Below are 20,315 nucleotides of genomic sequence, written 5' to 3' on the forward strand. Positions count from 1 at the left end.
TGAAACTATGATCACAAACAGCAGAACTGACGTCTGTTTACGTTTTTATGGATAAATGAAGAAAAACAAAATGACAAATAAAACATAATATTTAATTCAAGTTGTAACAGGCCTTCAGACACAAACAAAGTTCCAGTGATAAACTCGACACAATCACACAAAAATATTAAAAACTCCACGCCGCCGCCGCCCCTCTGCTGTTCTTTAAAAGCATCGGTTGCCGTGGCGACCCTGTGTGCCGTGAAGCGAGCGCGGCTGTGGGAGGAATGCTAACAGAAGGAGGAATGACGTGTCGAGGTCATGCGAGGACGAAACGAACCGTGGCGGTGTGGCTGTCGTGGAGTGCAGAGAGTAATCTGAGTACTTCCTGTTGGTCCTCACTGTGCGACGGGGTGAGCTGTGCCCAGGAAATCACTGAAAGAGAAGACAAAGAGCACTGTGAGCGCAGCTTCGCGGCTCGCCGTGACATCACCGCGAGCTGTTCCTACCTGAGGATGTTTGGCAGCTCCGGGCTCCTGTAGATGAACTTGTGCTTGTAGGCGAGCGCGGCGGGGAAGGGCACGAACTGAACCTTGTGACCGCTCAGGCTCTTCGACTGTGACGCCAGCGAGTAGAGCTGCAGGGAGAGAGCAAGGAGGACCGAGTCAGGTTAGTCTCACTTTCTTCTTCTACTGCAGGAAAAATGGCGTGCTGCATCCGCTCTACACAGTCACAGCGCACCTCCACAGATCGGTCACACGCAAACACTCTGGTCGTTTCTCAATTCTCAAGTACGCGAGTATGTACTCGCCAAGAACGCACGGGAGTACGGACTCGTGATATGTACAATTGGAACACCAGCGTACGTGATGATGTCACAGGTCCGGAGTTTTTACTGCCGTCCCCTCCTAATTTAACTGTGAGTAACATGTTATGAAGCTTAACTTTAATCACAGCCAAACCGGTTTACTCAGGAACAAATAAAACACTGAAATAAACCAAACATTAACATTTAGAAGTGATCTAAGTGACTTATATATCATTTTTAACCTCAGTAGTGAAACCTCTATTAATAAAAATAGTGTACATGTACATACGTGTACATACCTTAATAAAAACAAGCAGGTGAGATGTTAGAACGCTTTTATTTCTATTCTAGTGGACACTCAATACTATAGACAGCTGCTGGGGTTTCTTTAACCTGAGTAGTGAGAAGACCGCGAGCGGGGGGGGGGGGGGGTTTCAAAAAAAGTGCCCCTCCGACAGCCAAACCCATCTGTTCTCTGATTGGATTGTTACATTTGTGATTGACATGACATTGACCAATCAGATGAAAGGAAGAAAAATAGGGTCAAAATTCGTACTTGTAACTTGCAGGTGTTTTTTTTTTGGCTAAGTCCACACACAAATCTTTTTTACACATACAAATCCTGATTTACAAGTACAAAATATTTATGACCACATTTTGAGCCCATACAGTCCCTCTTTCAAACTTTCTTACCTTCTTGCCGAGGTGGAAAGGAACCACGCTGTCGTCCTCGGCGTGGAGGATGAGCACGGGACAGGAGATGTGGTTCATGCTGCAGACACACAAACATTCAGGGACATTAAACGCCTCTGCTGCATTCAGGGACTGCAGTTCTTCTAACAGCCACTAGGTGCTGCTGTTTAGATGAATATGTGGTGATTCACACACACACACACACACACACACACACACACACACAGGCCGTTTCTCAATTCTCAAGTACGCGAGTACGCACCCGCCGAGAACGCGAGCACGGACTCGCGATATGTACAATTGGAACACCAGCGTACGTGATGATGTCACAGGTCCGGAGTTTTTACTGCCGTCCCCTCCTAATTTAACTGTGAGTAACATGTTATGAAGCTTAACTTTAATCACAGCCAAACCGGTTTACTCAGGAACAAATAAAACACTGAAATAAACCAAACATTAACATTTAGAAGTGATCTAAGTGACTTATATATCATTTTTAACCTCAGTAGTGAAACCTCTATTAATAAAAATAGTGTACATGTACATACGTGTACATACCTTAATAAAAACAAGCAGGTGAGATGTTAGAACGCTTTTATTTCTATTCTAGTGGACACTCAATACTATAGACAGCTGCTGGGGTTTCTTTAACCTGGGGGGGGGGTTAAACCGATATGCCGGGAGCCCGCCTTTGAGTTTTGGACGAAATGCATTCTGGGATATTTAGCTGTACCAAGTCCACACCGATGCATGCTCGATAAAACGGGCGGAGCGAGAACACATCCGGGACTTTTTCGCGTTCTCGGCTTGATGCGTACTTCGAATTGGAACAGTACTTGGTCTCCGACTGATGACGTATCACGAGTACACGAGAACGCAAGTACGCACAAGTACGCATATTGAGAAACGCCCACACATAACAAGCTAATATTTCCTGATTAGTCTGCAGGGTCAAAGGTCAGCAGCTGTAATGAGCGTCATCAGTCTGTTCTCTGACGTTGCACGAGCAGATCCAGGATCAGCGTCTAAAAACAAAGCTCCATCCGTCAAACATGCTCGGGTCATAAAAGTGAAAAATCTGCAGACTGAAAACATCATAAAATCAAAGATTCGGTTTAAACTTCCTTGGACAGTTTAACATGAACTCCAAAATCATCCAAAGACGGTAAAAACGTTGGAAAGTCCAGAAACAAAGTTTCCTGTTTCACCCACTCAGGAGTTTACTTTAATATCAGGAGTTCTCCCGTTTCCTCCGAACCCCGAGAACAACTAAAACACTCAGAGGAGGCGCTCTGCACGCTGGAGCACGCCGATTCAGGTCAAACAGCCGCACGCTTTTTAAAAACGACATAGCGAGCTGCTGATGGGCAGCCGGGCGCCGCTCGAAAACACGTTTCACCTGGGAGAAGTTTTGGCTTCCCGGAGGAGCTTTGATGAGGTACATACTTCTCATCGCTGGTGAAGCGGATGTTGTTGGCAGTGATGGCGTCCAGGAAGAACCAATCAAAGCCGGGCAGGTACCGGTACACCTGAAACACACACACGCACTGTGAGACACACCTGCAGGAGCTGTGTGTGTGTGTGTGTGTGTGTGTGTGTTACCATGGAGAAGGGGTGACTCTTGGCCTCCTCTCTGATGTTGGTGAAAGGAGACTCTAAGATGAGCGCGTCAGGAGGACTTCCTGTGAAATGACATCATCATTAGTATCTGGCACTACGTTTCCCACAATCCTCGGCTGCTTAGACGCTCCAATTAAACCCACAAATAAACTCCTGGGAGTTTTAGTTAATGTCGTTCTCAATCTGCTGTTTTACTATTTTTAATCCACACAGTGCTGTGCAAAAGTCTTGAGCCAGCCCTCATTTCACACACACTAAACAGAGAAATGTGTGTGTATGTGTGTACCTCTGTCACACAGCCGTCTGACCACGTTGGTTGCCACTCTGAAAGTAAAGAAACTTGGATTAAATCGGAATCCTTGGATCTGCTTCAGCCTTGTTTCTGCTGATCGACCTCTGGACTGAAACTTGCAGTTCCTCTAATGTCCAGCGGGGGCAGCAGTGACTCCCCACACAGTCCCGCGATAAAACTTTAGAGCTAATTTCCACTTTCGATGCCTGAATGTTGGGAGAAGGCTTTAGGAAGTCGTGAGTACAGCTGGAAAGGTGTGGCAGGAACGATTCAAAAGCCTCACTAATTTAGACACCACCCATCCAACATCCACCCACACCCTCTGCATTAAACACACACTGAGCCATGACCGTTTTCTCCTTTCCTGTTCTCATGTGGTCTTACAGCACTGCCACCCTATTAGTCAGTCACCTTTAAAGGGGCGGTCAGTAAGTGGTGTGAGTGCAGAGGTAACAGGTACACAGGTGTGTCGTTACCCCGTTCCCAGAGAGTGTCCCCAGATGTAAAGAGGCAGCGTTTTGTCTGTCCGCCGCTTCAGCCAATCATAAATGAAGAGAGCGTCTGAGGTCATCCCGCTCTCTGATGGTGAGCCTTCTGAATCGCCCCAACCTGCACACACACACACACACACACACACACACACACACACACACACACACACACACACACACACACACACACACACACACACACACACACACACACACACACACACACACACACACACAGGTCACACAGGTGTGCCAGCTTTGTTTGTCTGCCTGCTGTACTTGGCTTGTTTCTCACCTCTGTAATCAAACGTGACCACGTGGTAGCCTAACGAGCTGAGGACCTGAAGGAAAACAGGCAGACACAGTCAGTCATTGCAGCATCACTCCGTCCACAGCCAATAAGATCAAAGAGATCGAAGACTGGAGAGCGTTTCACAGACGCAGAAAGAAAAACAGTGACAAAAACAGGAAGTCCACAAACTCTCAGCTCATTAAACCACGCCCCCAAACATGCATGTGTCTCAGAAAATGTGACCCTGATCTGACCCAGACCCCTTTAAAGGGCCTGGGTCAGATCAGGGTCAGAGGTCGAGGAGCTCCTGATGAGGGTTCTGTGGTTTCTGGAAGTTTCCATAAATTCTGTGACTGACTCCAAACAGCAGACGAGTTTTCACCTTGTACAGCTGCACTCTGTGGTCTCCTCCTCTGTAGAGAGACACGAGGTCAAAGGTCAAACTCTACATTTAAATCAATGACAAAGGTGTGTGTATGCCTGCTGGCAGGGCCGGGCCGGGCGGTTCACCTGGTCCCTGCGTTTCCATGGAGATAGAGGATAACAGGATGGGAGGAGCTAAACTTGGACTCGTACCAGTCGCCTTCCTTCCCCTGAGCTTCTCTCCACATCTGAGCAGGAACCGTGTGCCTGAAACAAACAAACAAACATGTAAACAAACAAACACACGCTGGGTCTCGGGAGCAGGAGGCTCGTTTCCTCCTCACTCCTCCAGCCTCCACCCTTGGCTCATGGTCACAGGTAATCTGAGACGTCTGCACTGCCCACAGGATTTCCTCTTATCCAGGTAACTTCAGGGTGAACTCTGAACTTTCTACAGAGGTCGTGTTGGGCTTGCAGTCGCCATGGTAACTCATGCTGTGAACCCCAGCTTCCTGATCCCAGCATCAGTTGACTCCAGATAATGGAACGACATGGGTGCGTGTAAGGTGCTCCACAGTATCTGTCTGAGGGCGGGAATGTGGATCGATCAGTCCAGCACGCGTGTCAGGAAACACCTGAACCCTCAGCCCGAGGGCGAGACTCCGCCCACATGTCCATACTTTATATCGACTGAAAACCTCGACTTCCTTTAAAGACACACACCGATACACACCACACCTGTCTGTGTGTGTCTGTGTCTGTGTGTGTGTGTCTGTGTCTGTGTGTGTGTGTCTGTGTGTCTGTGTCTGTGTGTGTCTGTGTGTGTGTGTGTGTGTGTGTGTGTGTGTGTGTGTGTGTGTGTGTGTGTGTGTGTCTGTGTGTGTGTGTGTGTCTGTGTGTGTGTGTGTCTGTGTATCTGTGTCTGTGTATCTGTGTCTGTGTGTCTGTGTGTGTCTGTCTGTGTGTCTGTGTTACCAGACTCCGATCTTCAGCCCGCTCTCAGGTTCCAGGTAGAAGTTGTGTGTGTGGTTCAATCCCTGGTCCAGAGGTCGCTTCAGGTCGATGAAATACGGCATCCTCACTGAGGGGAGGAGGTCAAAGGTCACATACTGATCACATGACTGCTTACTGACACCCAGGATGCCTCGCTATTCACAATGCTTCCTGTCATCATTACTGATCTTTACAGTAATTAATACACCTCAGTGACACACACACACACAGAATAAATAAACGTTCTGTTGTGATTTATTAAAGTAACGCGGCCCCACAGGTGGGTGGCCCCTCCCTCTGCTGTGTGGTTTCCACCTGAGCCTCTGTGCTATTTTTAGCCCCCCATCACCTCGAGGAAACCCTTTTTATAGTTGAGCTGCACCTTCATGTCTTTCCTTTTAAGGAGAAATGTGGGCGTGGCATTTTGTCTTCTGCAGTGCACCTGTGCAGGTGACGTGGACAGACTGATGTCTGTCACGATCACAGGACCGACACTTTGTTTTCTAAACTTCACTGAGTCAGACGGACTGTTTGATGCCGTCTGATTGGACGACGGACGCTCTTTAACTGAGACTAGTCATTCACTCAGGTAAGAGTCACAGAGAAGCCCATGAGCAAGCTCTCGGCGACAGCGAGGAGGAAGAACTCCCTTTAACAGGAAGAGACCTCGACCAGAGCAGGACCAGGGAGGGGCAGGCGGCCGGGGTTTGAAGTGATTCATCGAGTTTTCTTTTACTGCGTGTTAACGAAAAGGTTTTTATAAATAAAGGAGCGTCCGCTCACACAGGCCGATTCGGGACACGCCGACTCACCGAAGTTGAGGAAGACGAGTTTGGCCTGGATGGACGGACACAGCTTGATGATGAAGGGAATGGAGACGTAGACGAGCAGCAGCCACAACACCACCCTCTTCAGTTTCCCCACCAGACCCAACCTGAGCACACACATTCAAAATAACTTTATTTAAACCCCGCCTACTCACAAGGGCACACAATAACAGCACAACATCATGAATGACCCACACGTGACACGTTCAGCGTGACACGTGTGACAGGCGTGCAGATCGTCTGACACGTGAAATCTTTACATTCAGTTTGTGACGGGAACCTGATTCTGTTTGGTTTGAACTTTCTGTACATTTATTTTTATTATGACTTTTACTCCAACAATGATTAAAATGTCCTGTTAGTAAAGGGTAACTGAAGCCTCAGCTGACATTAAATACACATTTCACTGTATTATTATATCACAGGTCATTTTAAGAACACAGTAACTAATAGAAAGTTTCCGTGGACTTTATTTCAGCGTCCACCACTCGACCCGATCACACAGGATTGACTTTTATTACATTTTTATTCATTAATCTGCATCTGACAACCATCGAGCTGCCAAAGACACAAAACATGAATAAACCCAGGAAACTGCAAGAAACACAACTCTGAAAATAACGCACACAACATGTGTGAGCGACGCAGCCTCACGTTCACCGTTTAAATAAAGTTTATTCAAGTTTGGTAGCAGCTGCTTTCTCTCAGGACAACATGTGAAGGTGATATCTGAGCCCTGTGTGTGTGTGTGCGTGTGTGTGTGTGTGTGTGTGTGTGTGTGTGTAAGCTGATCAGCTGTATTGGTATTGTCGCTGTAACAGGACGCTGCAGCTGCAGACTGAATTATTCATTGATGAGTGAGAGTCTGCAGACCTTCACCTGTCCTCAGAGCAGCATGTTTACACGCACACACACACGCACACACACAGCATCTTGTCTGATCGTGGCTGTAATGATGAACATAAGCAGGAAATCAATGTTTTTATCTACAAACAGCTTCTAAAGCCCCGCCTCTTTAACGTGGACCTCCTCCTAACTTCCTGTCAGGTGTCTCCACAGCTGGATGCCCGTGTTTGTGGCGGGCTAGACTCCCACTGTTACACCTGCAGTACTGCTGACTCGTGATAAGAAAACACAGCTCCGTATTTCACGGCGACTCTCTGAAAAGTGTGTCAGAGGTCAAAGGGCACCCGTGTTTGAGGTCGAGACGCTGACTCGGCGTCACGGAGCAGAACTTCTCCTTTCACAAGCTGATTCTGCAGGAAGTGATGACACATGGACTCAAACCCGTGACCCACAGCTTTAACACGCATCAGCAGCAGCAGCGAGGTCACTTCCTGTCGGCGTCTGAGCTCAGACGGTGGATGTGTCAACGTCCCAGGATGCACTGGGCCTGACCTGTGCTTCAGGTGACCTCCTGCTGGAGCTGCAGAGACTCTAATGAGGATTAAACCAAAGAAGAAGAGTGGACCTGACAGGCTGAGCTGGGGTTAAACGAGGTCTGACATTCTTCATTCTTCGTGAATTAAAGATCAGAAAAGAGTCACTTTGTCTTTTTGGAGTATTTTCTTTAAATTCTTTCATTTCTTCATTAAAGGACGGCTGTGAAGGCGGAGCCTGAGAGCCTTCTTCACCCCCAGCTGTGATGTTTAACCCTGCTGGAGGCGGTCCTATGAAGCTCTCTGAGCCGTGAGCTGTGACCGAACACTCAACTCAAACACTCAACAATAAAGTCAGGATGAAGGCCGACCTGAAAGTGTCAGCTTCATCCTGATAGAGAAACATCAGAATCACAGCAGCTTCATGTTTGTTTGTCTCTCAGTGAAGCTGCTGTTATCAGCTCATTTCTGCTGTAACTGCTGACTTCCTGTGCCCGTAACCAGAGATGACTCAGTTAAACTAAACGTGATGAAGTTGCGACAGCGTGAGTCTGTCAGCTGTTGCAGGTAAATAGCTTTGGCATCTCGATGTAAAGTTTCCTGCTGCAGTAAACAAAGAGCAGTTTTGTGTTCAGAGCTTTGAATGAGGCGCTGCTTTATGGACCCGCCGTGTTCAGTCCGACCTGCAGCTTCCGGTCTGACCAGCTCGCCGGCCTCGGTGAAACCAGTCGGACCAGAAACGCCACCCCACAGTCAGATCTAGCACAAGGGTCAAAATCCCAGCACGTTGAGGAAATACCTGAGTTTGTACAAGCCCGCTCCGATCACTCAGACGGGACACTTTTGGTCTCCTCTGTGATGTTTTTTAATAAGCTGTTTATTCAACTCTGTTTTTAAGCATTTTTTATAAAATGTTCTTATTCGAGTTGTAATTTTTAGCTTTCCATTTTACTGTTGTTTCTTCTTATTTCTGTTTTACGTGTGAGCTGTTTATCATTATGGATTTATACCTTTATCACTGTTAAATGTCTCACTCTCTTGTACAGCACTAATTATTCTTAAATGAATAAACTTGAGTAGAAAAGCAGCAAAAACAATAAAGATTTTTTTCTATGAAATGGAATTCACTTCACATCACACTGATTTTCATCTAAATAACGCGATGCTTCAACATCACAAGCATCTGTCCCGCCTCTCACCTCCGGAACGGTTTGGCCATGCTCCGGTCCTCTCCCGGGCCCTGCCGGCCGCCTGCTGCGGGCCCCGCCGCTCCTCTGCCAGTGCGCTGCTTCAGGTCCGGGTCGCTGTCCAGCAGAGTGCCGGTGGTCCCGCTGTCATGCTCCGCTGTCTGCGAGTTGGGCCGCTTACGCATGCCTGGAAACGTGATTGAAAGCGGATGTTAACCGGAGGACACCCCCGTCGTCGGCGGGGAGGAGGCCGCTGCGGTGCGGGTGACGGAGCGCTGAGAGCCGGTGAGCACGGAGCCGAGTCCCCGCTGTGCCTGCCCCGAGATCCGCAGAGAGCAGCTGATCTGAAGCAGATCTGCCGCAGCCAATCGCAACGCAGGTAACACAACCACGTGGGCGCACAGTGACGCGTCCACGGCCCCCGGGGAGCGTCGGAGCAACGACAACCAAAACAAAACCGGTTTATGAGGATTAAAGAAAGACTAAACACGAAGGGAGCGTACGGGGCCTTCAGGGACAGCTCGGAAAGTCAAGAAACGCCCAGAACGACGTGACCAAAGTGAAGCGTGAGAAGCTGTGATCTCTGTCTCTGTGTTGGAATATTTAAGCAGCTTCTATCTTGATTTATACATTGTATTTCATTCCAATACACACCACAGACCAAAAAAAATCCCAAACTAAAGCATTTATGAATCGACATCAGGACACTGAGTATCCATTAAGTCCCAGAAAGAGAAGCCACCACAAAGATCAAGTAATTTCCTGATAAACAGCTGCAGTGATGTGTATTTGATTGGAAGCGTGGATGAAACCAACGATCACCCCAGAAGTTTTGACTTATTTTTGAGGGATTTTGCTGCAGAGGGGTCGTTTTTCCGGTGGAACTTGAACGCAGTATTAACAGTGAAGCTAACCGAAGCTAACCCAAGAAGAAGCGGCGGAGAGTGCGTTAAAGGCGGCTTTATGAACTCACACAGAGCCAGTGAGTCCGGCTCGTCCCGGTCCCCGCTGTCAGAGGCTCCTGTCGGGCTGACGGCTTTATTTTTAGCCGCTGCGCTTACCGGAAGTCACGCTGCGGGATAGAACTGAGATTTGACGGTAGATGACGGCTTTCCCGCCCCCGGCGACACCAGCACTAACACGGCTCTCTCTCACCTCTAAGTCGGGCTCAAATGAATCCGCTTCACCGCATCTCCGACTCTTTCCAGAGCCTTTAGGAATCGCAGCTGCCCGCTTCGTGTCGCGGAGGCTGAGGTTTGACCCAACGCGGCTTCCGGAGCTGCGCCTGGAACGGTCACGTGATCAAAACATTGTTTTTACCGCGAACGCGAGCCGCCCGGTACAGTAGGAGCGCGTCGCGGTCCAACGGAGAGATTCCCGGTATTCTGCTCGGTTCTGTTCGGTGTGCTCGTTTTCGAGGTGCCACGATGTTCTGCGAAAAAGCCATCGAGCTGATCAGAGAGCTGCACCGCATGAGCGACGGACAGCTGCCCGCGTTTAACGTGAGTGATCCCGGCGAAAACCCAGAGCTTCACCCGGTTTTCAGAGGCAGCGGACTCCATTCACAAACCTGATATTTTAACATTTACCTGCTGCTCAGAGCAGAATAATCGGTCTGTGATGCATCGCAAACATCCTCAGTCAGTGCAGACACAGGACTAAACTTCGGCTCAGGTCTGATGATTCAAATACTGACCAACAGACCAATGAGGGGAATTTAAGAAAACGGACTCTGAAATTGGAAAAGTGTTGGACAGAATTATGCGCGTCTTAGAGATCTCATCTAAACATGTTTACACATAACGGGCACTGCATTACATGTCGGCTGTTTTAACGACACCGATGTGCAGCCAGCAGCACACAGTTAATATTATGTTGGACTCTTCGTGGTGAATCATTTCCTGCATATGCTGAATTATCAAAGTGCTGTCAAACTCGTGTGTGGATGACTAATAACAACTCAGCCTTAAACAGGGAGAAATTTGAATGGAGTCTGGATTCAACAAGAATCATCTGAAGGCGCCTGGAAGTGAGGGTTTGATGCAAACTAGTGCTTTGTGGAGGTCTGTGCCTCCACCAGGAGCTGCTCCATCAGGTCACTGAGCCTCACTCACTTCGGGTTTGGTTTCTGTGTTTCAGGAGGATGGACTGCGACAGGTGCTGCAGGAGATGGAGGCACTTTACGAGCAGAACCAGAGTGACGTGTGAGTCCACGGCAGGCCAATCTGTCCGGGTTTCCTCAGAGTTCCCAGGGTCTGAGGGTTTGGATCCAGGTTTCTGTTAACCTGAGCGTCACCATGACCAGATTAAACCTCCCGTGCCCCCGCTCCTCCCTCTCATAGCAGGTTTTAAAAACCATGAAATCCATATCAAATGAACAGGAAGTCATGTGAAGCTTTGGGCCTCAGCTTCAGTTTAAATTCATGATACTGGGTCCAAAACCACCTACAGTTAATGTTACAATAAAAGTAATAAATAATACTAAATGCAATGAAAATTTTATCTCAGGAATTAAATAAAATTTTATTTATACAGCAACAAATCCCAACAACAGTCGCCTCAGGGTGCTTATGCTGTAAGGTAAAGACCCTACAGTAACACACCCTCCGGACCTCCTAAAAAGGAGGAACACCACCTGAGTGCTGGTTCAGGGTGTCATGAAGGCCCCGCCCACTCCAAACTGCTCAGCGGACCCTGTCCAGCATCCTCCCTGGCACCTGAGTGTTCGCACGCACAGACAGGTGCGACTGACGGCGTCACTGATCAGCTGATGTGCGTGTTTTTTCAGGAACGAGGCAAAGAGCGAAGGTCGCGCCGAGCTGATTCCCTCCATCAAACTGCGCCACTGCTGCCTGCTGAGGAACCAGCGCTGCGTCACCGCCTACCTGTAACCACACCTGCAGTCATGTGACCACCTCTCTCTGCCTCACCTTTCTCCTCGATGACCTTTGCTGATCTTTGTTGCAGGTACGACCGGCTGCTGAGGATCAGAGCGCTGCGCTGGGAGTACGGCAGCGTGCTGCCCGCCAATGTTCGCTTCCACATGTGTGCAGAGGAGGTGAGTGTGACATCACTTCCTGTGTGTCTCTCAGGTGTTAGCGCTCTCACTGATGCTCTTTTTATTGGCGGTTGTAAACTTTCACTTTAAAAGCCTGAGTAATTCGCTTCAGGGGAGGCTTTTATTGTGAAAGAGGCAGCAGAGCGTGCTGTAGCTCTTCAGTGTGTGTGTGTGTGTGTTTTAGCTGCAGTGGTTCAGTCAGTATAAGAAGTCTCTGGCCTCCTTCATGCGCTCTCTGGGGGGCGATGAGGGTCTGGACATCACGCAGGACATGAAGCCTCCAAAGAGCCTCTACATTGAGGTGAGACATTTGACCTTTGACCTTCAGCTGCAGCATGACCTCGCAGCACTGACGCCGGCATCCGTCTTTGTTTTTCAGGTGAGGTGTCTGAAGGACCACGGCGAGTTTGAGATCGACGACGGCACGGTGATCCTGCTGAAGAAGAACAGCCAGGTGAGGACAGGAAGCCACTCTTCTTCTACTGTTTAATAACATGTGAAATGTTTGAAGTCATCATGGTAACGTCCCATCTGTCCTCAGCACTTCCTGCCGCGGTGGAAATGCGAACTGCTGATTCGTCAGGGCGTCCTGGAGCATGTGGTGTCCTGACGATGCAGATGTTTCAGCAGCTGGAAAACACCTGCACTTACCTTTATTCTGGCCTCTTCTTCTGATGTGATAATAAATGTTTTTTTCAAGCTCCGCCTACTTTATTTAAAAGCTCTCGGCTGCCACTTCCTGTTCTTATCCACCTGAGCAGGAAGCAGGTTCAACAGAACCTGAACCCTGTCAGGGACTTCCTGTGTGTTTGTGTCATGTGACTTGTCATCACAGGATCAGCTGACAGATCCATAAAGAACATCCGGTCTTTAAGTCTGACGTCATCAGCTGGTTCTGGGTCCAAACTCCGCTTCAGGTCCCAAAGTCAAACAAACACTGCAGCATCACTGAGAGCTACAAACTGTCTAAATTCTTTCATCTTTAATAAAATCATCAGTGTTGCTGCTTTACCAGGTGTAACTATTAAGTTTAACATCCAGGCATCCATGAAAACAGGATTTATTCAATTTAACAGAGTTAGAAGTTAGCAGGAAGTTAGCTCGCTAGCTTCCACCTAAACATGATATAGCATGTTCTGACTGAGAGATTTCTGAAACATTCAAACGTACAGCTCTGCTATCACTTCCAACATAAATGAAGACAGAAAACTAAACAGCAGTGACGTTTGTAGGGTTACTGAAGTTGGACTAGCTGGTATGTAATGATGTGCTACGTGGTGGCTAGCTACACAGCTATGTTAGCATCACATAAACACAGTGAAGCTGGAGGATGAACGCTAACTTTCTTTCCATTCCGTATAAGTTAACGTGAGGGTTCACGATGGTTAGGGAATAAATGGATTATCTCACACCTGAGATAATCCATCCACAGTACGAGGTTAGTCATTAATATACTGCTGCATGGGCTGGGCTGTAGCTACATCGGAAGGGTTTAAAAACTGAGCTTTAAAATGAACAGTGGTGATAAAAACCAAGAGAGGCCGGCAGTGATCACTGACTGTTTTTAGGGGCTTGTTCAGATTAAATGGAACAAGATACAAAATGTTAATAACACAACAGCGTTAATAAACAGAGTAGTTTGGACCGAAGCAGGATTCATACGCTGTCACTTACAGACGGGATTAGACAGGTTTATGCCATCATGGACACTTTATTAGGTCTACCTCCGAGTGGGCGGAGCCCTATTTCCTTCAGAGCGTCTCAGATTCAACAAGTTGAAAGTGTTCCTCAGACTCTGGTCCATGTGGATATGACATCATCACGACATCATGACACGAGTGCTGCAGGTTTGTCAGTGTGTTAATCTGACTACCTGTTTCCTTCCCATTCTTCTCCTTCTGACCTCTGACCTCAGCGAGGCACGACCACGCTCACAGCTGCTAACGTGGGATTGGCTGATTAAAGGCATCAGGTATTTCATCAGGTGTACCTAATGAAATGGCCAGTGACTGTATGACAGCACAGGTGTGAAGCTTTACCTGTAATCATACTTTGAAATCAAATAAAATGTTGATGTTCAGGTTCAGCTGATCGAGTTTATTGACGTGGTTATTGGCTGCAGGCGCTCGGCGCCGCCGGGACGTCTGACTGATTAAAAAGATAAAAGTAAGATGACATAAAGATTAAACACAGCAGAGCTCCGAAGCTTTAAAGCCATGACCGTCGCGGCCTCGGGGCTTCCTCCTGCTCCAAACATCGGCCGGCGCTCCTCACAGCTCACACCAGACCCAAGCGGGCCCTCGGGCGGCCGGTTCTGGCCCCCGAGCTGTATGTTTGACACCGCAGACTTTCAAAGTTGACATTTGAGGCTAACAATGAAAACCAGTGATTTACTGTGCAACTCCTACACCATGATGTGTTAAAAGAAATGTATCAGCTGCAGGAGGCGGAGTCACAGAGACATTAAAACTTTATTTAAACGACGCAAAAATAAAAAAAGGTTTCATTTTAAACAAAGATAATACTGACACACGTGTGTGTGTGTGTGTGTGTGGACTGCTTCAGTGAGGAGACAGACATCCACCTGCTCCACACAGGGCAGAGGTGAGGCCCCGCCCCCACCTGCTGGGGTTCTTCTGCTCCGCGTTGGCATGGTTATGTGGCGAGCGACGCAGGGACGATGTCCCTCAGCAGCTTGTTGAGCGCGCCAACCTTCTCCTCCAGCAGGAAGTTCTTCTTCTCGGCGCGTTTCTGCCGCTGCTCGGTGACCTGCAGCGCCTTCATCAGCTGCGAGTTCTCCACGTACAGGTCCTTCAGCAGCGCGCTCGACTTGGCGTTCCTCGCCAGCTGTCGGAAAAATGGCAACGGGTCAAAGTTCGGCTAGTCGTTTGTGGACGGCGGAGAAGCGGCGCAAACGCTCACCTGCTCTTTAAGCTGCTCCACCTTCTCCTGCAGGAGCAGACGGACCGCCTTCAGTTTGGTCTCCACGTCCTCCGCCCTTTGCTGCAGCGCCGCCATCGCCTTCTCGTACTGATCCTGAACGCCACACACACACACACACACACACACACACACACACACACACACAGGAAGCGACAGCTGTAATGCAGTGAGAGGGACGGCCCGTCGCTGCTGCCGTGGGCGGCGGTCATCGTCATGCTCCTCATTGAAGGAGGCGTTTAAAAGGGTAACCTCTGACCCACCTGCTTCGTGCTGATCTGAGAGCTGCTCTTCTGCTCCTGCTGCTTCAGCTCCTCCTCCAGCTGCAGACACCTCCTCTGCTCCTCCACCAGCCGGGCCTGCAATAGCTCCGCCCACTCCCTGCAGCTGTCATCCTCCTGCAACTGTCGCAGGTGCTGTGCCTGCGCCACACTGAGGGCGGCGTCCGCTCGCACCGCCTGCACAGATGACAGTTGTAAACATGGCCGCCACGCCTGTGTGCGTGTGAATGTGTGTGTGAGCCTTTAAAGACGTATGCCGTGTCTGCGATGAACAACAGCGAGCGTGTCAGCGTTCTGAAGCGTTTCTGATGTTATGATGGTGTCGACTGACCCGACCACCGTCAGTTTATTTTAATATTTTTACTGAAATGTAACTAACAAAATATTTTGAACGAGCACGTTTATACAGCAGGCCTGGTTTTAGTCGCAAATGTTTCCATGGCGACAAAGCACCGAAGGAAAGAATTTGTACGGAAACAAATTTGTTTCGAAACAGCCAAAGACTGGCTGCAGTCCTGATCCCGGGCACAGACCTGGTCCTGGGCCTGGATCCGGGCCTCCTCCGCCTCGCTCAGTCTGCTCTTCAGCTCCTGCTGCTCCTCGCTCAGTTTGCGGGTCTCTTCCTGCAGAGTGACGGAGGCCTGCTCCTCCTGCTCCTGCAGGGCCTGTTGGAGCTCCTCCTTCTCCCTCATCAGCTTCCTGACACCGGCCTCCAACTCCTCCACCTGAAACAGGAAGCAGCCAATCAGAACGATGGGGCCATGGTCCAGTCATACTCACCGTAGAGATGTCAGAGACGGCGGTCTCACCCTGCTCTGAGCCTCCTGCAACTTCCTCTGTAGCTCCGTCGCATCCTGGGCGTGGCCGAGTTTCTCCTGACTGACGGCGGTGAGCTGAGAGCGAAGGAGCTCCGCCTCCGCCTCCAGAGAGAGCACACTCTGCTGCAGCTTCTCCACCTGAAGACGCAAAAGACCTCAGCTGTAAACATCACACTGACCTTTGACCTCAACTCCAACCAAACCGGGCTCTGTGATCATGTGACACAGACTAAGGCTTAAAGCTAGCTAGCATTAACGTCCACTCGACGACCTCATCCAAACACCTTCACGCATGGCTGAAAGAGTGGAGCGTGGCGCAGCCTGACCTTTGACCCCGAGGGTTAAACCTGTCCTGCGTTAAAGCTGCAGGTGTTGCTGTTCGTTTTCTTGTTTTTCACATTTAATATCTGCGACATCGACCTTCGTATTTCGCTTGTCGGCGTCTCTCAGCAGTTTGGCCTTATCCTCCTCCACCCACTGCAGCTTCAGAGTCACGGCGCTGAACTCCGCCTCCAGCACCGCCTGGCGCTCCAGCTGAGAAGACAGCACAGCGAAGTGAGTGTCCTTGTTGACCTCATTAACAGCTCTGAGCTGGGATCCTGCACAGTTTTAATTCAGAACCTCCTACCTTCTCCTTGGAGGTGCTAAGCTCCGCCTCCAGCACCTGTTTCTCCTGTGTCCAGGACGCCTGCAGTTGCAGCTTCTGCCGCTCGTGCTGCAGCGCCGCATCCTGCAGCCGCCGCACCTGAAACAGCAGAAACCGTTCATTTGTCAGAGCTCATGGCAGAAACACCAGATACACCCACGCCACGTTCTCGACTCATCTCATTCACACACTGGGGTCACCACGCCGCCGTAGCGGAGTGACGACGACACCTTGCCACCGGTAAAATCTAAAGTGAAACGAGTGAAGAAAAAACAAAAGCAACAACTGTGAGCATCATCGACGCTCAGCTCACCGTTGCATGCTCCTCCTCCTGCTCCTTAGAAACCGTCGCTAGGCGCTCCTGCAGCATACGGACTGATTCCTGGTCTCCATGGAGACGGGCGCTGAGCTCAGCGTTGTCGGTGCTCAGCTGCAGGTTCCTGCTGCTCAGATCCAGAACCTCCTCACGATATCTGGAGTTCTGCACACATCATCATCAATCATAATCTGGATTTCTAAAACCTGAACCAGGCCTAATCCTGGTTTGGAGAATTAGAAGCAGTGTAATCGGATTACATTAAAAAAGTATTAAACCATGAGCGACACAGCCATAAACACGTGTTTGTGCTCAGATCGTCTGTGCAGCGTGTTCGTAAAATCAAGAATAATCTGAATGGAGTCTGGTGCAGACGGGTCACAAACATCTCGGGCTTAAATCAGCAGATATTTGAGTGGAGTTTGGTCAGCGTTCACCTCTCTGTGCAGCCTCTCGTCTTCTTCTCTGCTCCTCTCGTGTTCTCTCTCCATCTCCTCCAGTTTCCTCCTGCAGGAGGAGAAGACGGCGTCAGGTGGCTCCACAGCATTAAATTTAACATTAAAGGGCGACAACATTAAAAGGATGTCGATCCCGCGCTGAGACCAGAGGACAGTAAACCGGGTCAAACTATCTCAGGTTGAGCTCCTGACTCATCACGGCCCATCGAGACCTTTAGCCAATCAGACGACAGCAGGTTCTTCCTATTCTCACCTGCTCAGAAACAACCACCTGCCTGCACACCTGTGCAGCCTCAGGCGTGAGCTGCAGCTGGAGCAGCAGCGCTCACCTCTTCCTGGCGACCTCGTCCTCCATCTCGTGGACTTCCTGCTGCAGGGCGCCGAGTCTCTCCTGGAGCGCTGCATTCTCTGATTGGACCTCCTCCAACTGAGTCCTGCGGCCCAAAACACAGAATCAGAACTGCGCTCTGCACCTTGGACACTTTGATCAAACGCAGCGTCGTGATTGGACAGCAGCTCAGCCAGCGCTGTGAACAAGCGCTATATTCATTCAAGCGATGGCGCAGAAACTGATCAGCGGACCTGCAGAGCAAACACGCTGCGGTCAGAGGAGGCGGCTCAGAAACCAGAGGAGCCGTTATTAATATCTGCAGCTCAGCACCTGCACAGGTGGGCACCATCGCTGCGGCCAGCAGTGGGTGAGGCTTCGTCTGGTTTCACAAACCGAGAGCACAGAGGCTCCACACGTCATCATCATCATCATCATCATCGTCAATCAGATCAAACAGACTTGAATTATGAAGAAAGAATTTAAGGAAAGACAAAAGGACAGACAGGAGGAGGGTGGAGTCAGTGATGAGTATTTTCATGCATTTAGATGATGTCATTCGGTTAGCGATGGGGTGAAGGGTCAGTCTGCAGCACAGACGGAGGTTAGTCTCTGGGGTCCGGTCCAGCTCATGCTCCACAAACCTGCGTGCACCGGCCGGCTCCACCAGCTCTTCCAGAGCCAGAACCAGCTCCTCCAACTCCAGCAGCTGCCGGGTCATCTTCTTCTTCTCCCTCTCCAAGTCCTCCTCCGCCGTCCTCTGCCGGTTCTCGGAGTCCAGCAGGGCGGTCTGCAGCTGGAGGAGCTGCTCGCTGCTCGCCGGCTCAACCTCGCCGGTCTTGGCGTTGAGCTGCTTGCGGAGCTCCAGGACCAGGTCAGCGGTGTCGTTGAGCTGGGCGCTGAGGTCTCGGAGGTGGTCTCTGAGAGAAGAGATCTCCTCTTCCATCTCCACGATCTGGGTGGAGAGCTGGTCGGTGAGCCGGATGTAGGTCCCGTTCTCCTGGCTCAGACGCCACACCTCCTCCTTCTCCTCCACCAGGCTGGACCGGAGCTGCGAGGTCCGGCTCTGCTCCTGCTTCAGAGCCTCCTTCAGGGTCTCCTCGCCACTCCTCCTCCGGTCCAGCTCCTCGGAGACGCCGTCCAGCTGCAGCTGCAGGTGGTCCACGGCCATGGCCTGCTCCTTCAGGTCCTGGATCAGCCGGGCACGGTCCGTCTTCAGAGAGTCCAGTTCGGCCGCAAGTCTTGAAACCGACTCGGCTTTGCTCCTGAGCGCCTCCTGCAGGTTCTCCAGCTCCGCCCTGAGGGAGGAGACCATGTGCTCGCGGGCTCGGAGCTGAGCCTGTTGCTGGGCAACGGTGCAGGAGAGCCGGCTGCAGTTTCCTGCCACCTCCTCTCGGTCCCTCAGGAGGCAGTCGGACGCGGCCTGCAGCTCCTCCAGCTTGGCCTTCGTGTGGGACACCTGAACCTGAAGCTCCTCCTCCCTGCTCCTCGCCAGCAGCAGCTCCTCCTCCGCCGAGCTATTCTCCGAGGCCAGGCGTTTGTTCAGAAGCTCCTGAGACTCCAAGAAGGCGATGCTCTCCTCCAGCTGCGCGCAGGCCTCCTCCAGCCGAGCCTCCAGCTCCCTGCTCCGCCTGTAAGACGCCTCCAGTTCCTCCTTCAAACTGGCCTCTGATTGGCTGGACGCCCGCAGGGCATCCTGCAAACCGGAGACCTCCTCTTTCAGGAGCCGGACCTCTTCCTCTTGCTGTTCCTCCATGCTCCTCTTCTCCTCCCGGGCTCGCTCCTCACTGCACAGTTTCTCCTGCTCCGCCTGCACGAGCCTTCTCTCCCAGAATCCTCTCTGCTCCTGTAGCCGCCGGCGCTCCTGGTGGAGTTGGTGCAGGAGGCGGCGCTGAGCCTCACCGTGCTGCACCTTCATCTGAGCGAGCTGCTGCTCCGACTCCTCCCTGCTCCAGGAGACGCAAAACCAGCCGAGCGTGACGGCTCAATGCAACGCCCATAACTCAACACACACGTACAACAAAAACAACAACAACTTTCCTATAGAAACATGTCAGTTCATTTTATTTTGAAAAAACAGGAACTCAGAGCACCTAAGCTTTTATGTCTCAGAGCTTTTATTTTGATAGTTTAGCAGCCTTCCTGTGACTGTGTGAAGTTTGAATGGGTGGAGTGTCGACCGTGTGAGACAGACTCAGGTAAAGAGTCCAGCTTCGTGATTGGTTTAAATGTTTGATGCAGGGCCAGGCTACATGTCGGCACTCAGTGATGATGTCATCGGGTGTTATCAGACCGCCGCTGACATTTTTGTGAGGTCATCACCCACCTGACCAGCATCACCTCCTGGTCCATCTTCAGCTTCAGCTCCGCCTCCAGCTGGTCCTTCTCTGCGCTCAGCCGCTGCACCAGGTTACCGATCTCTCTGGCGAAGTTCTGCTCCAGCTCGGCGCGTTCCCGCTGCATCCTGGGAGCATAACCGGGGTCAAAGGTCAGAAACAGAGCGGGTCCCACAGCCTCAGGTACAAATCCTCAAACAGGTAACGTTA

General features: G+C 50.4%; 3 protein-coding genes across 8 annotated transcripts in view; 1 reads left to right on the forward strand and 2 right to left on the reverse strand.

The window, feature by feature from the left end:
• Positions 1–71: 71 nt before the first annotated feature.
• Positions 72–10,201, reverse strand: abhd12 (abhydrolase domain containing 12, lysophospholipase). 2 transcript variants are annotated; one of them, XM_031730286.2, is made up of 14 exons: positions 10,080–10,201; positions 8,937–9,111; positions 6,344–6,465; positions 5,514–5,619; positions 4,686–4,805; positions 4,558–4,588; positions 4,179–4,224; positions 3,869–4,001; positions 3,387–3,424; positions 3,083–3,162; positions 2,927–3,009; positions 1,481–1,559; positions 489–616; positions 72–414 (listed from the first exon to the last, which is right to left on the reverse strand). In XM_031730286.2, the coding sequence occupies exons 2-14, from the start codon at positions 9,107–9,109 to the stop codon at positions 378–380; spliced, it is 1,176 nt and encodes a 391-aa protein (XP_031586146.1). In that variant the 5' UTR covers positions 9,110–9,111; positions 10,080–10,201; the 3' UTR covers positions 72–377. The 2 variants fall into 2 exon arrangements, with proteins under 2 accessions (XP_031586146.1, XP_031586147.1); XM_031730287.2 differs by lacking the exon at positions 10,080–10,201 and adding an exon at positions 9,898–10,069.
• Positions 10,202–10,294: 93 nt separating this feature from the next.
• gins1 (GINS complex subunit 1 (Psf1 homolog)) lies at positions 10,295–12,681 on the forward strand. Its single transcript, XM_031730288.2, has 7 exons — positions 10,295–10,426; positions 11,064–11,128; positions 11,713–11,811; positions 11,892–11,982; positions 12,167–12,283; positions 12,362–12,436; positions 12,524–12,681. Exons 1-7 carry the CDS (start codon positions 10,352–10,354, stop codon positions 12,590–12,592), a joined length of 591 nt encoding a protein of 196 aa, XP_031586148.1. The 5' UTR covers positions 10,295–10,351; the 3' UTR covers positions 12,593–12,681.
• Positions 12,682–14,415: 1,734 nt separating this feature from the next.
• ninl (ninein-like) overlaps positions 14,416–20,315 on the reverse strand; it is a 32,555-nt gene continuing 26,655 nt past the window's right edge. For 3 of the 5 annotated variants that reach the window (XM_031730284.2, XM_039621728.1, XM_039621730.1), the window contains 12 exons: positions 20,096–20,233; positions 18,414–19,715; positions 17,771–17,875; positions 17,421–17,490; positions 16,981–17,148; positions 16,650–16,766; positions 16,442–16,555; positions 16,013–16,159; positions 15,737–15,928; positions 15,186–15,380; positions 14,905–15,018; positions 14,417–14,829 (listed from right to left, as the gene is read on the reverse strand). In XM_031730284.2, coding sequence (XP_031586144.1) covers positions 14,638–14,829; positions 14,905–15,018; positions 15,186–15,380; positions 15,737–15,928; positions 16,013–16,159; positions 16,442–16,555; positions 16,650–16,766; positions 16,981–17,148; positions 17,421–17,490; positions 17,771–17,875; positions 18,414–19,715; positions 20,096–20,233 — 2,854 coding nt within the window. In that variant the 3' untranslated portion in view covers positions 14,417–14,637. Of the gene's footprint in view, positions 14,830–14,904; positions 15,019–15,185; positions 15,381–15,736; positions 15,929–16,012; positions 16,160–16,441; positions 16,556–16,649; positions 16,767–16,980; positions 17,149–17,420; positions 17,491–17,770; positions 17,876–18,413; positions 19,716–20,095; positions 20,234–20,315 lie in introns of all 5 variants that reach the window. The other 2 variants (XM_039621727.1, XM_039621731.1) reach the window with 2 other exon arrangements.

The sequence above is a fragment of the Oreochromis aureus genome, linkage group 13 (genome assembly GCF_013358895.1).
Source record: "Oreochromis aureus strain Israel breed Guangdong linkage group 13, ZZ_aureus, whole genome shotgun sequence".
NCBI classification, from domain to species: Eukaryota; Metazoa; Chordata; class Actinopteri; order Cichliformes; family Cichlidae; genus Oreochromis; species Oreochromis aureus.